Source organism: Macaca fascicularis, chromosome 8 (genome assembly GCF_037993035.2).
Source record: "Macaca fascicularis isolate 582-1 chromosome 8, T2T-MFA8v1.1".
Taxonomy (NCBI): domain Eukaryota; kingdom Metazoa; phylum Chordata; class Mammalia; order Primates; family Cercopithecidae; genus Macaca; species Macaca fascicularis.
In genome coordinates, this window is record NC_088382.1 from 20,905,757 (window position 1) to 20,921,076 (window position 15,320).

The following is a 15,320-nucleotide window of genomic DNA, read 5'->3' on the forward strand; positions in this document are numbered from 1 at the left end:
AAGAATTAAAATGAGCCCTGTGAGAGAAGTGTGTAACCTACATAAACTTCCTAAAAATACAAGTAGTGTTTTATAGTGATTAAGATCCCATTTTGTGCTTAAAAGTTTCCACTCTGTAATCCAAAACCTGAGTTCAAATCCCAACTCATAATATTAACGGTCTCTGCAGCTGATTCGGCAATCCATTATTTGCTAGATTTTGTCATGTGTTTTGCCAATTGCATTCTTAATTTATTATGCATTTATGCTTATATATCCTAAGCCATGGTATATAATCTATGCTTTTTGTGTTTTGTCTGACATAAGCTTGTATCAGAGCCTTTTGCACACAGGGATTCAATAAATATTAATACAATCTATGTTTATTTGGTGAATATCGCATATCTGCTGTACTGAAAGTACATTAAGTAACAAAGGCAAGCGAGAAGAATGATCACAACAGTTATGATTGCACATGGTATGTTCAGAATGAGTATTTTTCAAATCACTTTAAACAAAGCTGAATTGCAGAAATGAAAGCCCAACAGCAACAATTAAATGACATTTGGAATAAAATCATTTGGCCTAATTTTCATAACCACAGATTTCAGAGAATACCACCACCCATGCCAGGTGTACCAGACAATCCCATTGTCTGTTTTAGCCGTGTAGGGGCCAGTGTAGTATAAACCATTCAGGTTTGCAGAGTGACACCTAGTGGAAGGAGGGGAGAGGAAAAAAAAAAAGAAAACAACAATCAGACTGGAAAAATATTGTTCAGAAACTCTTTTATTTTGCTAGCAAATACCCAAAACTTTTGAACTACGAATTCTGCCATTTTTCAGACAAGTAAATATTTACTAGTTTCCAAAAGCTGAGAAATGTCTACAATAGATGGATATTGTGTTTTATTTTTTATTTTTTAATTTTTTTAAATAATAGAGACAAGGGCTCTCTATGTTGCCCCGACTGGTCTCGAACTCCCGAGCTCGAGCAATCCTCCTGCCTCAGCCTTCCAAAATGCTGAGACAACAGGTGTAAGCCACCGTGCCTGGCCTCAGAGATGGGTATTTTAAACTGGTGAGTTTTACTGCCATAACAAATCTGAAAAAACAACCCAGGCCACTCACAGTGCATTGAAAAATAAGCATTTCAATTTCTGATTGCCTTTAAATGAAAAATTAAAACAAGCCAACAAAAACCAATCCTTGTAACCTCCAGCCTTACGACCTCCTGACTCAGAACAGTGTTAATCTCATACTTAGCAAGAGCTAAGGTGAGTGTCGGCAAAGTAAGACGTGGGCAAGGTACTCTACGGCTGGCTTTCCTGGATAATTTGCACTCACACGTTCGTTCATCAGCTGCTAAGACTTAGCTTTCGTAATTCAAACTCCCTCCCTCCTCTTCTTCAAATTACTAGCATATCAATTCTTTTAATCTCAAGGGTAAGCAAACAAAACCTAAACCACCATTTAAAGTTTTCCCACCCATCAACCAATAATCATTTTTTCCTAGTTGCTGAGTTAATTTTTTACATATATTGCACCAATCTAGATAAAATGGTTAGGTTATCGACAATAAAAAATGTTTCTTTCCTCCTCTGGAGTCTGTAAATTTTGTCCTTGATATGTATAATTTACATGTAAGAGTATGCAATAAGTTTATGTGTGTTATTATGAAATTAATTACCATATACTTCTTTATTGATACAATTAATGAAAAGATGTCAGAATTAGGATAGAAGGAGAACATTCACAAGAGAGAGTTCTGAATATCTATGGAAAAACCCAAATTACTGAATCAAAAAAGCACATAATCTACCCATAAAGGCTGAGTGGCTGGCTTGAATCACTTATCAGCCTAACGATCCACTCCTACTGAGTATTCTCAGAGTCCTCCTAGTTTAAATGGAGGTAATTAATTGAAAATACGTACGTTAAGTCTGCACATGTCAAAGCCTACTGTGTTTTTAAAACAGCATGGAAAGTAATGTTACAAAAGAAAATACTGTAAATTGAGTCTCCAGAATATATATTTTGGCATATATTTGTCTATCTAGAGATATCTGCTAACTGTATTTTTATATTTGGTCTATGATTTGAATCCCATTAGGAAACTAACTCTGTGATCAACATAAGAAACCTTCACTATTCTGAGACAAGTTTTCCAGCATCCTTTAATTTTTAGAACAGCCTGGATTTGAAACTAGATTGGGGGATGATTGGGGTTCCCTTGGTGAAGGAGTGGCTGTGAATGCTCATGTGAAATGCTACGCTAACAAAGACAAGACATCAACACACAGTGATTAGTTTGCTATATGGAAAAAGAACATCTTATAGGTGGGTGGTATTTATGAAGTGCCAACATTTCATGTAAATTAGAAGAACTATGGAACAGAAGAAAAGCAAGAGTAAAAAGGAAGAAAAGATGATAGTCAAACTCACTAATAGTAGGCATGGTAAAAGTAGCACCAAGTTTCTAGAACAATCTACTTTCTCTTTCTTAATGCCTACTGATTTTCCAATTGCACAGCCTTATCAACTCCTTTGATTCCAAGGATAACGCAGTCTCCTTGGGTGGCTCCAGCCAATGAATTGCCTTTCTTTGTTCTCCCTGAACCCATATCTTTAAAGTCAGGTAAATCATTCCTTTGCCCACGTTAGTATGTATGGTAGTTTTCATTCAGATGCCTGAGAAGCCAGTCAGCTGGATAAAGTACATGGGTTTGATCTCATGATACTATTAGTAATTATTTCTGTATATGGAATTCTTTTCAAAATCAAACATTGTTGATGCTTGCAGACGACTTCATGAATTACACGTAAGTTTTATGTCATGGTAACTTACAAGGACAAGGGGGAAAGAAAGGAGGAGTAGGAACAGGTGAAGAAGATGGTTTTTTAAAATAACAGGAAAACCACTAAGGAAAAGACTATCATCACCTCCAATTTGCAAAGCAGGAGAGAGAAATTTGTTTCTCTCCTTCACACTATTGGAAATACTCCAGTTCCTTTACAAATGATCAAATATTAAATGGACTCAAAATTTTTTTAAAAAAGCAAAATACAGAAAAAAAAAATGACTATTTTTACAACCGCAGTAGTACTCCCTTATCTGTAAGGAATACATTCCAAGACCCCTAGCGAATGCCTGAAACTATGGATAACACCAAATTCTATATACCGATACTATGCTTTCTCAGTCTGATAACTGAAACAGCTACAAAGTGACTAACGAGCAGATAAAGAAAATAAAATTTACTAAACTGAAGGACATCATATAGATTGAAAAGAACCATTGAGTACTAATTGTAGTAAATGAAAAGAAGACCGCAACAGTGTATGTCACTGTAAAATTTCAGAACACTAGGGGGAAAAATCTTGTGGGTGTAGTAAGGGAAAAAAAATTTATAGTAGTTCTCTGTTTTTTCCTGTAATATACTACCTATAATAAAGTTAATTTATAAATTAGGCACAGTAAGAGATTAACAATAACTAATAATAAAATATTATGATTATATAGCAATATGTCAGCATTACAGCTCTTGGGCTTTGGGACCATTATTAAATCAAATAAACATGATTCGAACACAAGCACTCTGAAATCGCAACACTGGATCTGATAACTGAGACTGCTACTAAGTGTCTCGGGCAGGGAGGCCTTTCAGTGTGGAGACGCCAGACAAAGGGGTGACCCACCTCCTGGGCAGAATGAATCCAATGGTGTGAATCTCTGTTCAGAATGACGTGCGATTTAAAACTTATGAATTAGGCCGGGTGCGGTGGCTCACACCTGTAATCCCAACACTTTGGGAGGCCAAGGTGGGAGGATCACATGAGGCCAGGAGTTCGAGACCTGCCTGGGCAACATGGCAAAACCCCATCTCTACCAAAAATTGAAAAATTAGCCCATGTACCCCAGAAATATATAAAATATTTTGTATCAGTAAAAAAAGAAGCAAATATGTACAATCAAAAATGGAATGAATTTGCTGCTAAAGTAACACGAATGTATTCAGTCAGAGGGTAGAATTAGTTTTCAGGATTATTGTTAAGGAAATTTTTGTGTTGGGAGAGGCTTGGATTCAATGAATTAATGAAAGCCATAGTGATTGAAAAGTAGTACTCTACAGAAACATAGCAATAACAGTGGCTCTTTTGTGTGATATGGTCAGGTGAAGAACTAGTTGGTTATTAGGATGCCAAATATTCTCCTTATGTATAGATGCTCTCTCTTTCTTTGTGTGAATTTGTGGCCTTCTATTTATAACTCATCCATAATTCAGTTTGCAAATGATCTTTGTAGAAGTAATAATTTATTTCTATGACATTTAAACTTTACTAATGTTCACAATGAACAAATCCTCAAAACTACTTCATTGCTGAAGAATTCTAATGATTACTTAGTAATACTAATATTATAAATAAAGACCAACATGACCATACATATTATATTGATAATTAATGCCCATCAGTGAGAAATCATCAACTCCATTACGACTATGCTCATAAGACATCAAACCTGTTAAACCACCAGCCAGACTGATCTTCCTCTGCGCAGTTCCCGTCATAGTTGTCATGATCTCTGTCCCACGTGCTAAATTTCATTCTTTGGTGAGTAGCCCACCACTGCACCTCAGGATGAAAACTCCCCGCAAGGGAATCTCCAGCTGTTCCAGAATATTCCCCAATATTCAGCTCATAGAAATTCTAAAGAAAAAGAGCAATTTCTAATGTCAGTAGAGTTCCTCTATGGCCATTTTAAAATGAAGTTTATTTCATAAACAAAAGAACAGGCTCTATTGTGTATTTTTATTTCCACTGACTCCAGGGTTTTATTGCACATTTTAAGCATTTATTTATGGTTTTACTTATTAGAAAATTGTAGTACCTTTTCATCTCCAACTTTGAAATTCTTATATTGTGCATAACGGCTATTTTTTTCAAAATCTGCAAGGTCGATTTTTAAAGTGTAGTCTTCTAAAAATGAAACAAGAAATTATAATTTTTAAAAATGCGTGACATGACACGGACTACAGCAGATTAAAAATAATTCACAGCTCTATTTTACTTTTACCATTTCCTTTGGCCAAGAACTGGTTTTCAAGGATTAAACAGCGACTCCATTGTATTTATAACATGAACATTTTATCGTGTAATGTATTGTAAGAAAATGATGGATACAATATTAAATTTAAAAAATGTCTACTAGATCTCTCAGAGGTAAAAGCTAGTGCAATTCTCTTAATAATGAACAACAGAAAAAATAAGTCATTACTTAAATCAATCTAACAATGAAAGGACTGACGTTTTTACGTTTAATAGTTTGTCCTCTTTTTCTTGATTTCAGTAAGAATGTTGATCTTGAACATAAATGGCAACTATTAATGACATCGTGTAATTTTTTTGTAGCTGAGCCACTAGGTTTGTAAAATGTAGTTGCCATTACCTGCATATGCCCGAACTTGGTTATTTTCCTGATAGCATAAAAGATCAGCCAGCAAACCCTTTAAGAATAATTTGAGGAAGAAATACGAATCCTAATTGTTATCTGAAAACCTTCCTTTGATAATAGCTCATAAGATCAAGAGACTAACATCAAAGTTTATAGAGTGGATGTCATTGGAGAATTTCAGAGACAACAAGGAAACATTCTTGAGAAATGCTGTACCACCAATATTCTCAATGGCGCAGATGATGATAATTACTGGAAAATACACTAACATCAATGACTCTGAGTAAAAAGGTATTTCTGAAGAGTTGATATCTACGTGTAAAAGCATTTTAAGAATACAATGGGGCCGGGCACTGTGGCTCACGCCTGTAATCCCAGCACTTTGGGAGGCCAAGGCAGGCGGATCATGAGGTCAGGAGATCAAGACCATCGTGGCTAACATGGTGAAACCCCGTCTCTACCAAAAATACATAAAAAATTAGCCGGGCGTGGTGGCAGGCACCTGTAGTCCCAGCTACTCGGGAGGCTGAGGCAGGAGAATGGCATGAACCCGGGAGGTAGAGCTTGCAGTGAGCCAAGATCGCTCCACTGCACTCCAGCCTGGGCAACAGAGCAAGACTACATCTCAGGAAAAAAAAAGAAAGAATACAATGTATTGGGTATATATTCACTTTTATATATGCTAAAGAATGATATATGATGACAACAAATCTCTAAACATTAAAGATATACTTTAATGACTGTAAAAATTCTAGGTGATAAAAGAGCATTACGTTTTTAAAATGATTAAAATAGTTGCTACCTTCAAGTAATCTTTTTGTTGTTGTTGTTCCATTGTTTGGAAATAACAAAGACTTCCTTTTTCAGAAACAGAACTCTTGTCTGGGGCACTGAAGGTTATAAATCAAATTATTAGATCATATGTGTTCTATCCTCCTACTTTGATAAATAAGATATAACAATGACCTGTAAGGTCAGGTTAGAATTTAGAGCCTCACATTCCTTGGAGTTTCAAGCCAGACTATGGAGGCACCAGGAAAGAGAGTCCCTGAATAGTCCTACCACCTAGGTCGCATCTATGGTTGGCCTCTTCTGTGTTCCCATCCCCATCTCCATCACTTATAGCAAAGGGCTTTGGATACCCTTGTGGACATCCAAGGCTGCATATCCAAGCTCTATTCACACCCAAGGTGGGTGGATTACAGGGTCAGGGGATCGAGACCATCCTGGCCAATATGGTGAAACCCCGTCTCTACTAAAAATACAAAAATTAGCTGGGCATGGTGGTGCATGCCTGTAATCCCAGCTACTCAGGAGGCTGAGGCAGGAGAATTGCTTGAACCCGGGAGGCAGAGGTTGCAGTAAACCGAGATTGAGCCACTGCACTCCAGCCTAGTGGCAGAGCGGGACTCCATCTAAAAAAAAAAGGCTGTGGGCTGTGGGGCAGGGAATGCTGGATGCCTCGTGACTGGAGTCCCTTTAAGAGGGGATTCGGGCCTCTCTTGGGCTTGTTAATTTAGCACCACAATTTCCTTGCCCCAGGGAGCTCTCTCAAGGTGGTAAAGGTCATGTGAGACAAGACTGTAGAGTGTATAAGAGCAGCAAGGCAGGCTAAGTCAACTGTCTTTAAAAATACTCTGTTACAGGCCAGATGCGGTGGTTCACACCTGTAATTCTAGCACTTTGGGAGGCTGAGGCAGGCAGATCACTTGAAGTCAGGAGTTTGAAACCAGCCTGGCCAACATGGTGAGACCACCGTCTCTGCTAAAAATACAAAAATTAGCTGGGTGTGGTGGTGTGCGCCTATAATCCCAGCTACTCAAGAGGCTGAGGCATGAGAATTGCTTGAAGCAAGAAGCAGGGGTTGCAGTGAGCCAAGGCAGTCCAGCATGGGCGACAGAGCAAGAATCTGTCTCAAAAAAAACAAAAAACAAAACAAAACAAAAAAACCTCTATTATAGAAGAGACATAGAGTCTCAGTTTTTTGGCTAACCATTTAAATACCTCTGTGTTCAGTAAGTAAACAAATTACATTTACCATTTCTAAATCAATTTTATGGCCACTACTTGTAGTCAAGATTTATGTAGTGGGGATAAAGCCATTCCCAGAGGTAATTCATTAGCCATAATGCTCTCATAATTAAAGAATGCAGAGACAAAAGCACTGCCTATTGTCTGGGTTATTGGGATACATGATTGTGGGCCTAGGTACTGAAAAATACATTTTTACTGCCATGAGATTAGCCAGCCTGAGTACCAAGTTGAAATATGAACGGGAACAGGTTTGTTGGCAAAGTTCCTCTGGGCAAATATGTACATCATAATACCTTGAAAAATAATAAGTTTGAATTTCATATATTTAGAAAGAGCCAAGGGTTACTGCTCTGGGGTTTTCATAGTTTCAATAAGAAACCAGACAAATATCAACGTGCAAATTAAACAGAAGTTGGTATGGCAAATTTTATGTATCTGGCGTAAAACACTTAAAACTAGAATAATAGATATGTTGAAGGAAAGGAAGCCTTATATAAATTTGGAGAGCACTGATCATAAGAAGGACATATAAAGAAAGTATAAGGTTTCTAGGATTACTCATCCTGTCTAATGTTTATTATTCTAGTGTCTCAAAGAACTTTATAACCATAATCCTACTACTATAAATATAGAAACACCAATAGCTTTCCAGAACTTGGGTGGAAAAAATGAACTCTTGTTTTATTTTAATTAATTTATTATTATTATTATTATTAGAGATGGAGTCTCACTCTGTCATCCAGGCTAGAGTGTATTGGCACAATCTCGGCTCACTGCAACCTCTGCCTCTTGGGTTCAAGCAATTCTCTTGCCTCAGCCTCCTAAGTGGCTGGGATTACAGGGATGAGCCACCATGCCTGGCTAATTTTTGTATTTTTAGTAGAGACAGGGTTTCACTGTATTGACCAGGCTGGTCTCAAACTCCTGGACTCATAGGGTCCACCTGCCTCGGCCTCCCAAAGTGCTGGGATTACAGGTATGAGCCACCATGCCCGGCTGTTTTATTTTTAATGCAATTGCAGTGTAACTTAGCATGCTTTCTTGGGCATTACAGTTGCCTTTTATGAAGGATTCAGGATAAGACTTGAGTGGGACTGATGGTAATCTCAGACTACAACAGAGGTAGGGAAGATAATGGATTGGAGCAAAAGAACATGGGAGACAGAAGCTTGGAAAATTTGTTATCAAAGCAATGACATTTTAGACAAATATGAAACTCTAAAGATAAGAATTTAAAAGTATATAGGGAGAATTGTCCAGATGTCTGCTATTTACTTTGAAATATATATACAGAAAAGATGGATTGATGGATGGATTGAGTAATGGGCAAATGGATAGACACGTAATAAAAACAAGCAAAGTAAAATGTTAATGTAGGATACAGGTGATAGGTTGAAACTTCTTTCAAATTGATTGCATCTTTGAAAAAATTTCAACATAAAAGATGAGAGGTATGTGGAAACATGGACATTTCATATATTATGGTATTTTATTGGAAAAATAGCGCCAGTTCCCCAATTTTTCACCTCCCTCTCATAATATGTCTTTGTAACTCCTCCCATTGTTTATTTCCTTTTTAAAAAAAGTCTGAGCTGCCCCTGTAATTTGCTTTCACCAATAGAAGAAAAATGATTCCGTGCCAGTTCTGACCCTAGATCTCAAGAGACTTACATACATCCACTCTTTTTTCTGGAACCCTGCGTGTGCTACAAGACCAAGTCCAGGCTAGCCAGCTGGAAGATGAGAGACCCTATGGAGCCCGGTGGAATCCTTCCATCCTAGAGCAGCAACTTCAATCAGGAAGTTGATTGCACATTCATAAGCAAGCCCAGCCATGATCAGCAGAGCCCAGCCCTGATCAGCAAAATCACCCAGCCAACCTGCAGATTTGTGAGAAGTAATAAATGGCTGTTGATTTTAAGCCACTAGCTTTGAAAGGGGATTGTTACACGGTATTATTGTGACATTCGATAACTGATACAGTATATATAATCTTCGGGAACTCAAGGCATCAAAAAAGTATATGACATTTTGTATCTTTTTCAGAAATAGAATATCTATATATTCTATATAGATATATAGTGATATATATGATATATATCTATATATCTAATATATAGTGATATATACCTATATATTAGATTATATATTATCTATATAGTGATATATATCTATATATAATATATAGTGATATATATCTATATATCTAATATATATAGTGATATATATCTATATATCTAATATATAGTGATATATATATCTATATATCTAATATATAGTGATATATATCTATATATCTAATATATAGTGATATATATATCTATATATCTAATATATAGTGATATATATATCTATATATCTAATATATAGTGATATATATATCTATATATCTAATATATAGTGATATATATCTATATATCTAATATATAGTGATATATATATCTATATATCTAATATATAGTGATATATATCTATATATCTAATATATAGTGATATATATCTATATATCTAATATATAGTGATATATATCTATATATCTAATATATAGTGATATATATATCTATATATCTAATATATAGTGATATATATATCTATATATCTAATATATATAGTGATATATATATCTATATATCTAATATATAGTGATATATATATCTATATATCTAATATATATAGTGATATATATATCTATATATCTAATATATAGTGATATATATATCTATATATCTAATATATATAGTGATATATATCTATATATCTTATATAGTGATATATATCTATATATCTAATATATATAGTGATATATATCTATATATCTAATATATAGTGATATATATATCCATATATCTAATATATATAGTGATATATATATCTACATATCTAATATATAGTGATATATATATCTATATATCTAATATATAGTGATCTATATATCTATATATCTAATATATATAGTGATCTATATATCTATATATCTAATATATATAGTGATATATATCTATATATCTAATATATATAGTGATATATATCTATATATCTAATATATAGTGATATATATCTATATATCTAATATATAGTGATATATATCTATATATCTAATATATATAGTGATATATATCTATATATCTAATATATATAGTGATATATATATCTATATATCTGATATACTTAAGCTACTGGCTTAAAATCAACAGCCATTTATTACTTCTCACAAAGTATAGATATATATATCTATATAGACTATATCACTATCTATAAATATCTATATATCTATATATATAGATATTTCTCATACATATATATGAGAAAACAATTCCCCCAACCTAATTCTAGTTTTTTTTTCTGTTGCTAATTTTACGCAGCCACATTTTACATTTGGAATTATTGCCCAAAAGTTATCACTACCATCTGTAAATCATAGCAATTATTGAATTAGTTCCATTGCCTATAATTTGGTAAAAAAAAAAATTGTAGTGTTGTTTTTATTGTATTCCAAATAAATTTGACATCATTCAAACCTTACCTTGAGTGGTCAAGAAGTGAAGATTTTTATTGCCCAGCCAATATTCACCATGTTTTTGGACAAAATTTCCAAAGCCATTTTCATAGTCATTCCATCCTCTAAAAAATGTAAAGTGGAAGCTGATTTTAGCAAACTCCATTTGTGGTACCAAAGTGAGCACCACCCACCCCATGCTACCACCACCCCCAATATTTTCTTGATTTGTTCATTCATTTTCAGTATTCTTGTTTAGAGAGAATGAAATTCTGTCTTATTAATAGACTTCAGGATATGATCAAAATATTTGACTTATAAATCTCACATTTGCTGCTACAAATAAATTCTTATGTCATAGTGAGCACACCTGTTAAAGTTCTCGCTGCCATCAGATCGTCTCTGAATTACAGTCCATCCTCCTCCATCGGACATGTCACAATAAACAGCAAATTCTGCTGGGCTCTGGAGAGGTTTGATTTTGTAAAATCCACTGAGCTTATATCCATCATTGAAAATCTCTGAACAATCTGTTTTTAAAACAAGGTAATATAATATTCATTATATGTCTTTTTTTCCCCTTGCGGAGCCTCTGAATGAGACTATTCAATATCACTGGAGACGGATAACACATGGTATAGAAATCAGCGTTTTAAAATTGCATCTTGTACATCTTCCAGTGGATATGAGGAAAGTTTTCTTTTCTTGGCTACTAGTTACCACCTGAATCTGTGATATAATCATGGAGGAAAAAAAGGGAGTGAAGTAAGAATCTAGTTTTTTGTTTGTTTCTTCTTTTTTCTTTTACTTTTTTTTTTTTTTTTTGGTAGAGATGGGGAGTGTCTCTATATTGCCCAGGCTGGTCTTGAACTCCTGGCTTCAAGCAATCCTCTTCTCCCACCACAGACTCCCAAAGTGCTGGGATTACAGGTGTGAGCTACCACGCCTGGCCTAGTCCCTAATTTCTGAGTTTTGTTAAAAAGCAAGTTATGTGTAATCTGTTAACAACAGTATATTTAGGTGGAACTTACAGTTTTATCAGACGGAATAGTAAAATTTATGTCACCCATGAATCTAAAAATGAAAGCAGAAATATTAACACCAAACAACTAAGTTACTACAGGTTATCTTGACTTAGAGCATGAGAAATCATGCTGGACATCTGAAAATGAACCTGAAATAGTAATCTTCTCAAAATCTTATAACCTCTTAGCCTCATTAGATTTTTTATTAGCTCACTGAAGTTTCTAAAAGTCCATACATTCTTAGATGTTTTTGCTAAAAACGGCAAGCTTCTGCTATTTGTTTCATCCCTTAATTCCTTTTTGCTGTGGTATTTCTTTGAACACTGAAGCAAACATGCTACCCCTTTGTCACCAAAAAGTGATCTGTTTCTTTCTTTTTTTTTTTTTTTTTTTCTCCTTTGAGACAGAGTCTTGCTCTTTCACCCAGGCTGGAGTGCAGTGGTGCGATTTCGGCTCACTACAACCTCTGCTTCCCAGGTTCAAGCAATTCTCCTGCCTCAGCCTCCCGAGTAGCTGGGATTACAGGCATGTGCCTCCACACCCAGGTAATTTTTTTGTACTTTTAGTAGGGATGGGATTTTGCCATGTTGGCCAGGCTGGTCTCAAACTCCTGAGGTCAGGCAATCCGCCTACCTCGGCCTCCCAAAGTGATAGGATTACAGGTGTGAGCCACCACACCCTGCCAAAAGGTGATACCTGTTTCTTAAGCCACCTGAGGGTGATGTAAATTAATACCCATTGGGTCTCACCTAGGTTGATCTGTACAGACTTAGAGAATGTGGCAAATAGAGACCTCTCTATTGTTTAGATGCATAGCAAACTGTGTTTTAGGATGAATGAAGTAGTGGCCACTATAAACAGATAGTCTTAAGAAGAGCCATCTACAAACATTTCAATAAAAATATTATGACATCATCAACTTACACTTTTACTCCTGTCGCTTTGTGAATTTCCTTTTTAAAAATTTTTTTTCTGATTGGATAATTCCATTCTTGTAGTATATTTTAAAGTTCTTTTTCATGTTCATTGTTTTGATACTAAGTTGCCGAATGTATAACTCTCTCGTTTTGTTACAGATAAACTATGTTGCACATTAAGTAGGTTGAATAGGCCATAGAAATCAGAAGAGAAAAGAAAAGAAAGAACCTTGGTCATTTCATAAAGCCTTCACATGGCTGGGACTGATCATATACTACTGCTTTGGTGAGATGTTTACCTTTGTAATGATTTAGACTTTATTCATATATTTATTTTCAACATTCAGAAGCACAAGTGTTCAAATACATGCTAAATTACAAAAAGGATCCTGTTTTGGCGATTAAACAAGAAGCAAAACAATGAGAAAATGACTATCTAAAATTAGTTCAATGCTGTTATAAGGTTTACATCATGTAGTCAAGTGTATAGCACAAAACTTTTATTAAAGTAAGCAGATTTTAGCCCTGTTTGGAAGAAGCTTTTTGCTTACATTTAATTTCCTACCGAAGAGCTGAATACTAAAGACTCACAAAGGTCAAACTCTTTTCCAGGCAAATATGGAAGTGATTAGCTATAACATTTGCCTCTGGAAAACTTAGTGAATATAGAGGTTTCAGCCAACATTTTCTGCTTGTTATTATTTTATGCTAACTGCGAGTTTGTTATTTTTTTGGTCTTGTTTTTAAAATTTTCCTTCTCCCCAGAAGAAAATGCCAAACACAATTTAAGAAAAGCTTTCGACTGATAAAAACAGTAACACAACAACAAAACCCCCAACAAGTAAATAAACATTAAAAAAGCAAAAAAGCACCAGTAGTTCAACTTGCTTATAGCTAACAGGTTAAGAAGCCTGCTTCAGGAAATGTGACTTAAACTGTAACAGCAGAAAGTTTGAAAAACGTAGAATTTAAGATATTAACTTGATATTTAAAATGGTGATTTTCAAAATGTTCGGACCCATTCAACTCCCTGTAGAATCAGTAGAAGAAAAACAAGGTTAAAGAGCTTTGTGTTCATGGGAGTTTTTTTGTTTTTTTTTTAAGAAAAAGAATTTTGAATATTTACATAATATTACAGTGAGGCCAAGGCGTCCTGCCTTCTGTTTTGACGAACACTGTATTAAACTGGGTGATGTGCCTCCTTTCTCTGATCATGCAGAAAGCAAGCTATGTTGGAAGGCTGAATGTTTAAGCTCATAAAGTGACATGACAACCTGCCAAATGGGCTTTTTCCTGTTGTCTCAGGATGGTGGCTGAGGCTCAACACTGAGAACCGAAGGCACGAAGTACCCCACATTCTAAACACAAAAAGAGGTCAGCTGCCACTCCCCAGAGCATGCTGGGATATGCCAGAACTGGCCCTGCTACCGCCATCCTCACCTCTAGGCAACATAAGGAAAAAAATATAAGGATAAAGGAAGGTGGGTACATAGTAAGTGTATGTATTTATTGGGGTACATGTGATATTTTGATACAGGCATGCAATGCATCATCATCACATCATGGAAAATGAGGTATCCATCCCCTCAAGCATTTATCCTTTGTGTTACAAACAATTCAGTTTTGCTCTCTTTGTTATTTTTAAATGTGCAATTAAGTTAATTGCACATTGACAGAATGCAATACTCTTGTAGGGTAGAGGGAGTGGGTTCTCTCCCTTGAAAACAAGGATATAATAATGTCCATAGATAGCTGGCATTCATTGAGTACTTCTTTTGCTCTACTGTGTTAAATATATTAACTCATTTAATTTAATTAATTAATTTATTTGAGAGACACGGTCTCATTGCTACCCAGGCTGTAACAGAGTGATTGTGAGTGGCGCAATCATAGCTCACTGCAGCCCCAAACTCCTCCTGCAATCCTCCTGCATGCATGCACCACCGAGCCTGGCAATTTGCTGTTGTTGTTTGTAGTATTAGGGTCTCGCTCTGTTGCTCAGGCTGTTCTTGAAATCTTGGCCTCAAGTGTTCCTCCCACCTTGGCCTCCCAAAGTGCGGGGATTATAGGCATGATTCATGGCACCTGGGCAAAATATATTTACTAATTTTAATATATTTTAATCCTCACAACAAATACACAGCATTCTTATCACTCCCATTCTCCAGATGGGGAATACGGGAAACACAGAGGTTATGTAATTTGCCCAAAGGCTGCAGCTAGCAAGATTTGCAGGTGGACTTTGAAATCGAGCTTCAGAGTCAACACCTTAGGCCACTTTGTATCCCGCCTCAAGACACTCATGCAGATTGGGGGCTCCTGCAGAAGGGGAGACGGTGGAGCAGTGGTCTTGTCAACTGAACAGTGGTGGTGATGTCAGATTTTTGTGATTGCCACCAGTTAATATGAAATTGA

The 15,320-nt window shown here is 35.6% G+C and overlaps 1 protein-coding gene across 1 annotated transcript in view; it reads right to left on the bottom strand.

Annotated features, from left to right (window-relative positions):
* Positions 1 to 346: 346 nt before the first annotated feature.
* Positions 347 to 15,320, bottom strand: part of FGL1 (fibrinogen like 1) — a 39,816-nt gene continuing 24,842 nt past the window's right edge. Inside the window, exons 4-8 of the mRNA XM_005562691.5 lie at positions 11,334 to 11,493; positions 10,991 to 11,088; positions 4,870 to 4,958; positions 4,501 to 4,688; positions 347 to 693 (exon numbers count right to left, since the gene is read on the bottom strand). Of these exons, the coding sequence (XP_005562748.3) occupies positions 534 to 693; positions 4,501 to 4,688; positions 4,870 to 4,958; positions 10,991 to 11,088; positions 11,334 to 11,493 (695 nt within the window). The 3' untranslated portion in view covers positions 347 to 533. The remainder of the gene's footprint in view (positions 694 to 4,500; positions 4,689 to 4,869; positions 4,959 to 10,990; positions 11,089 to 11,333; positions 11,494 to 15,320) is intronic.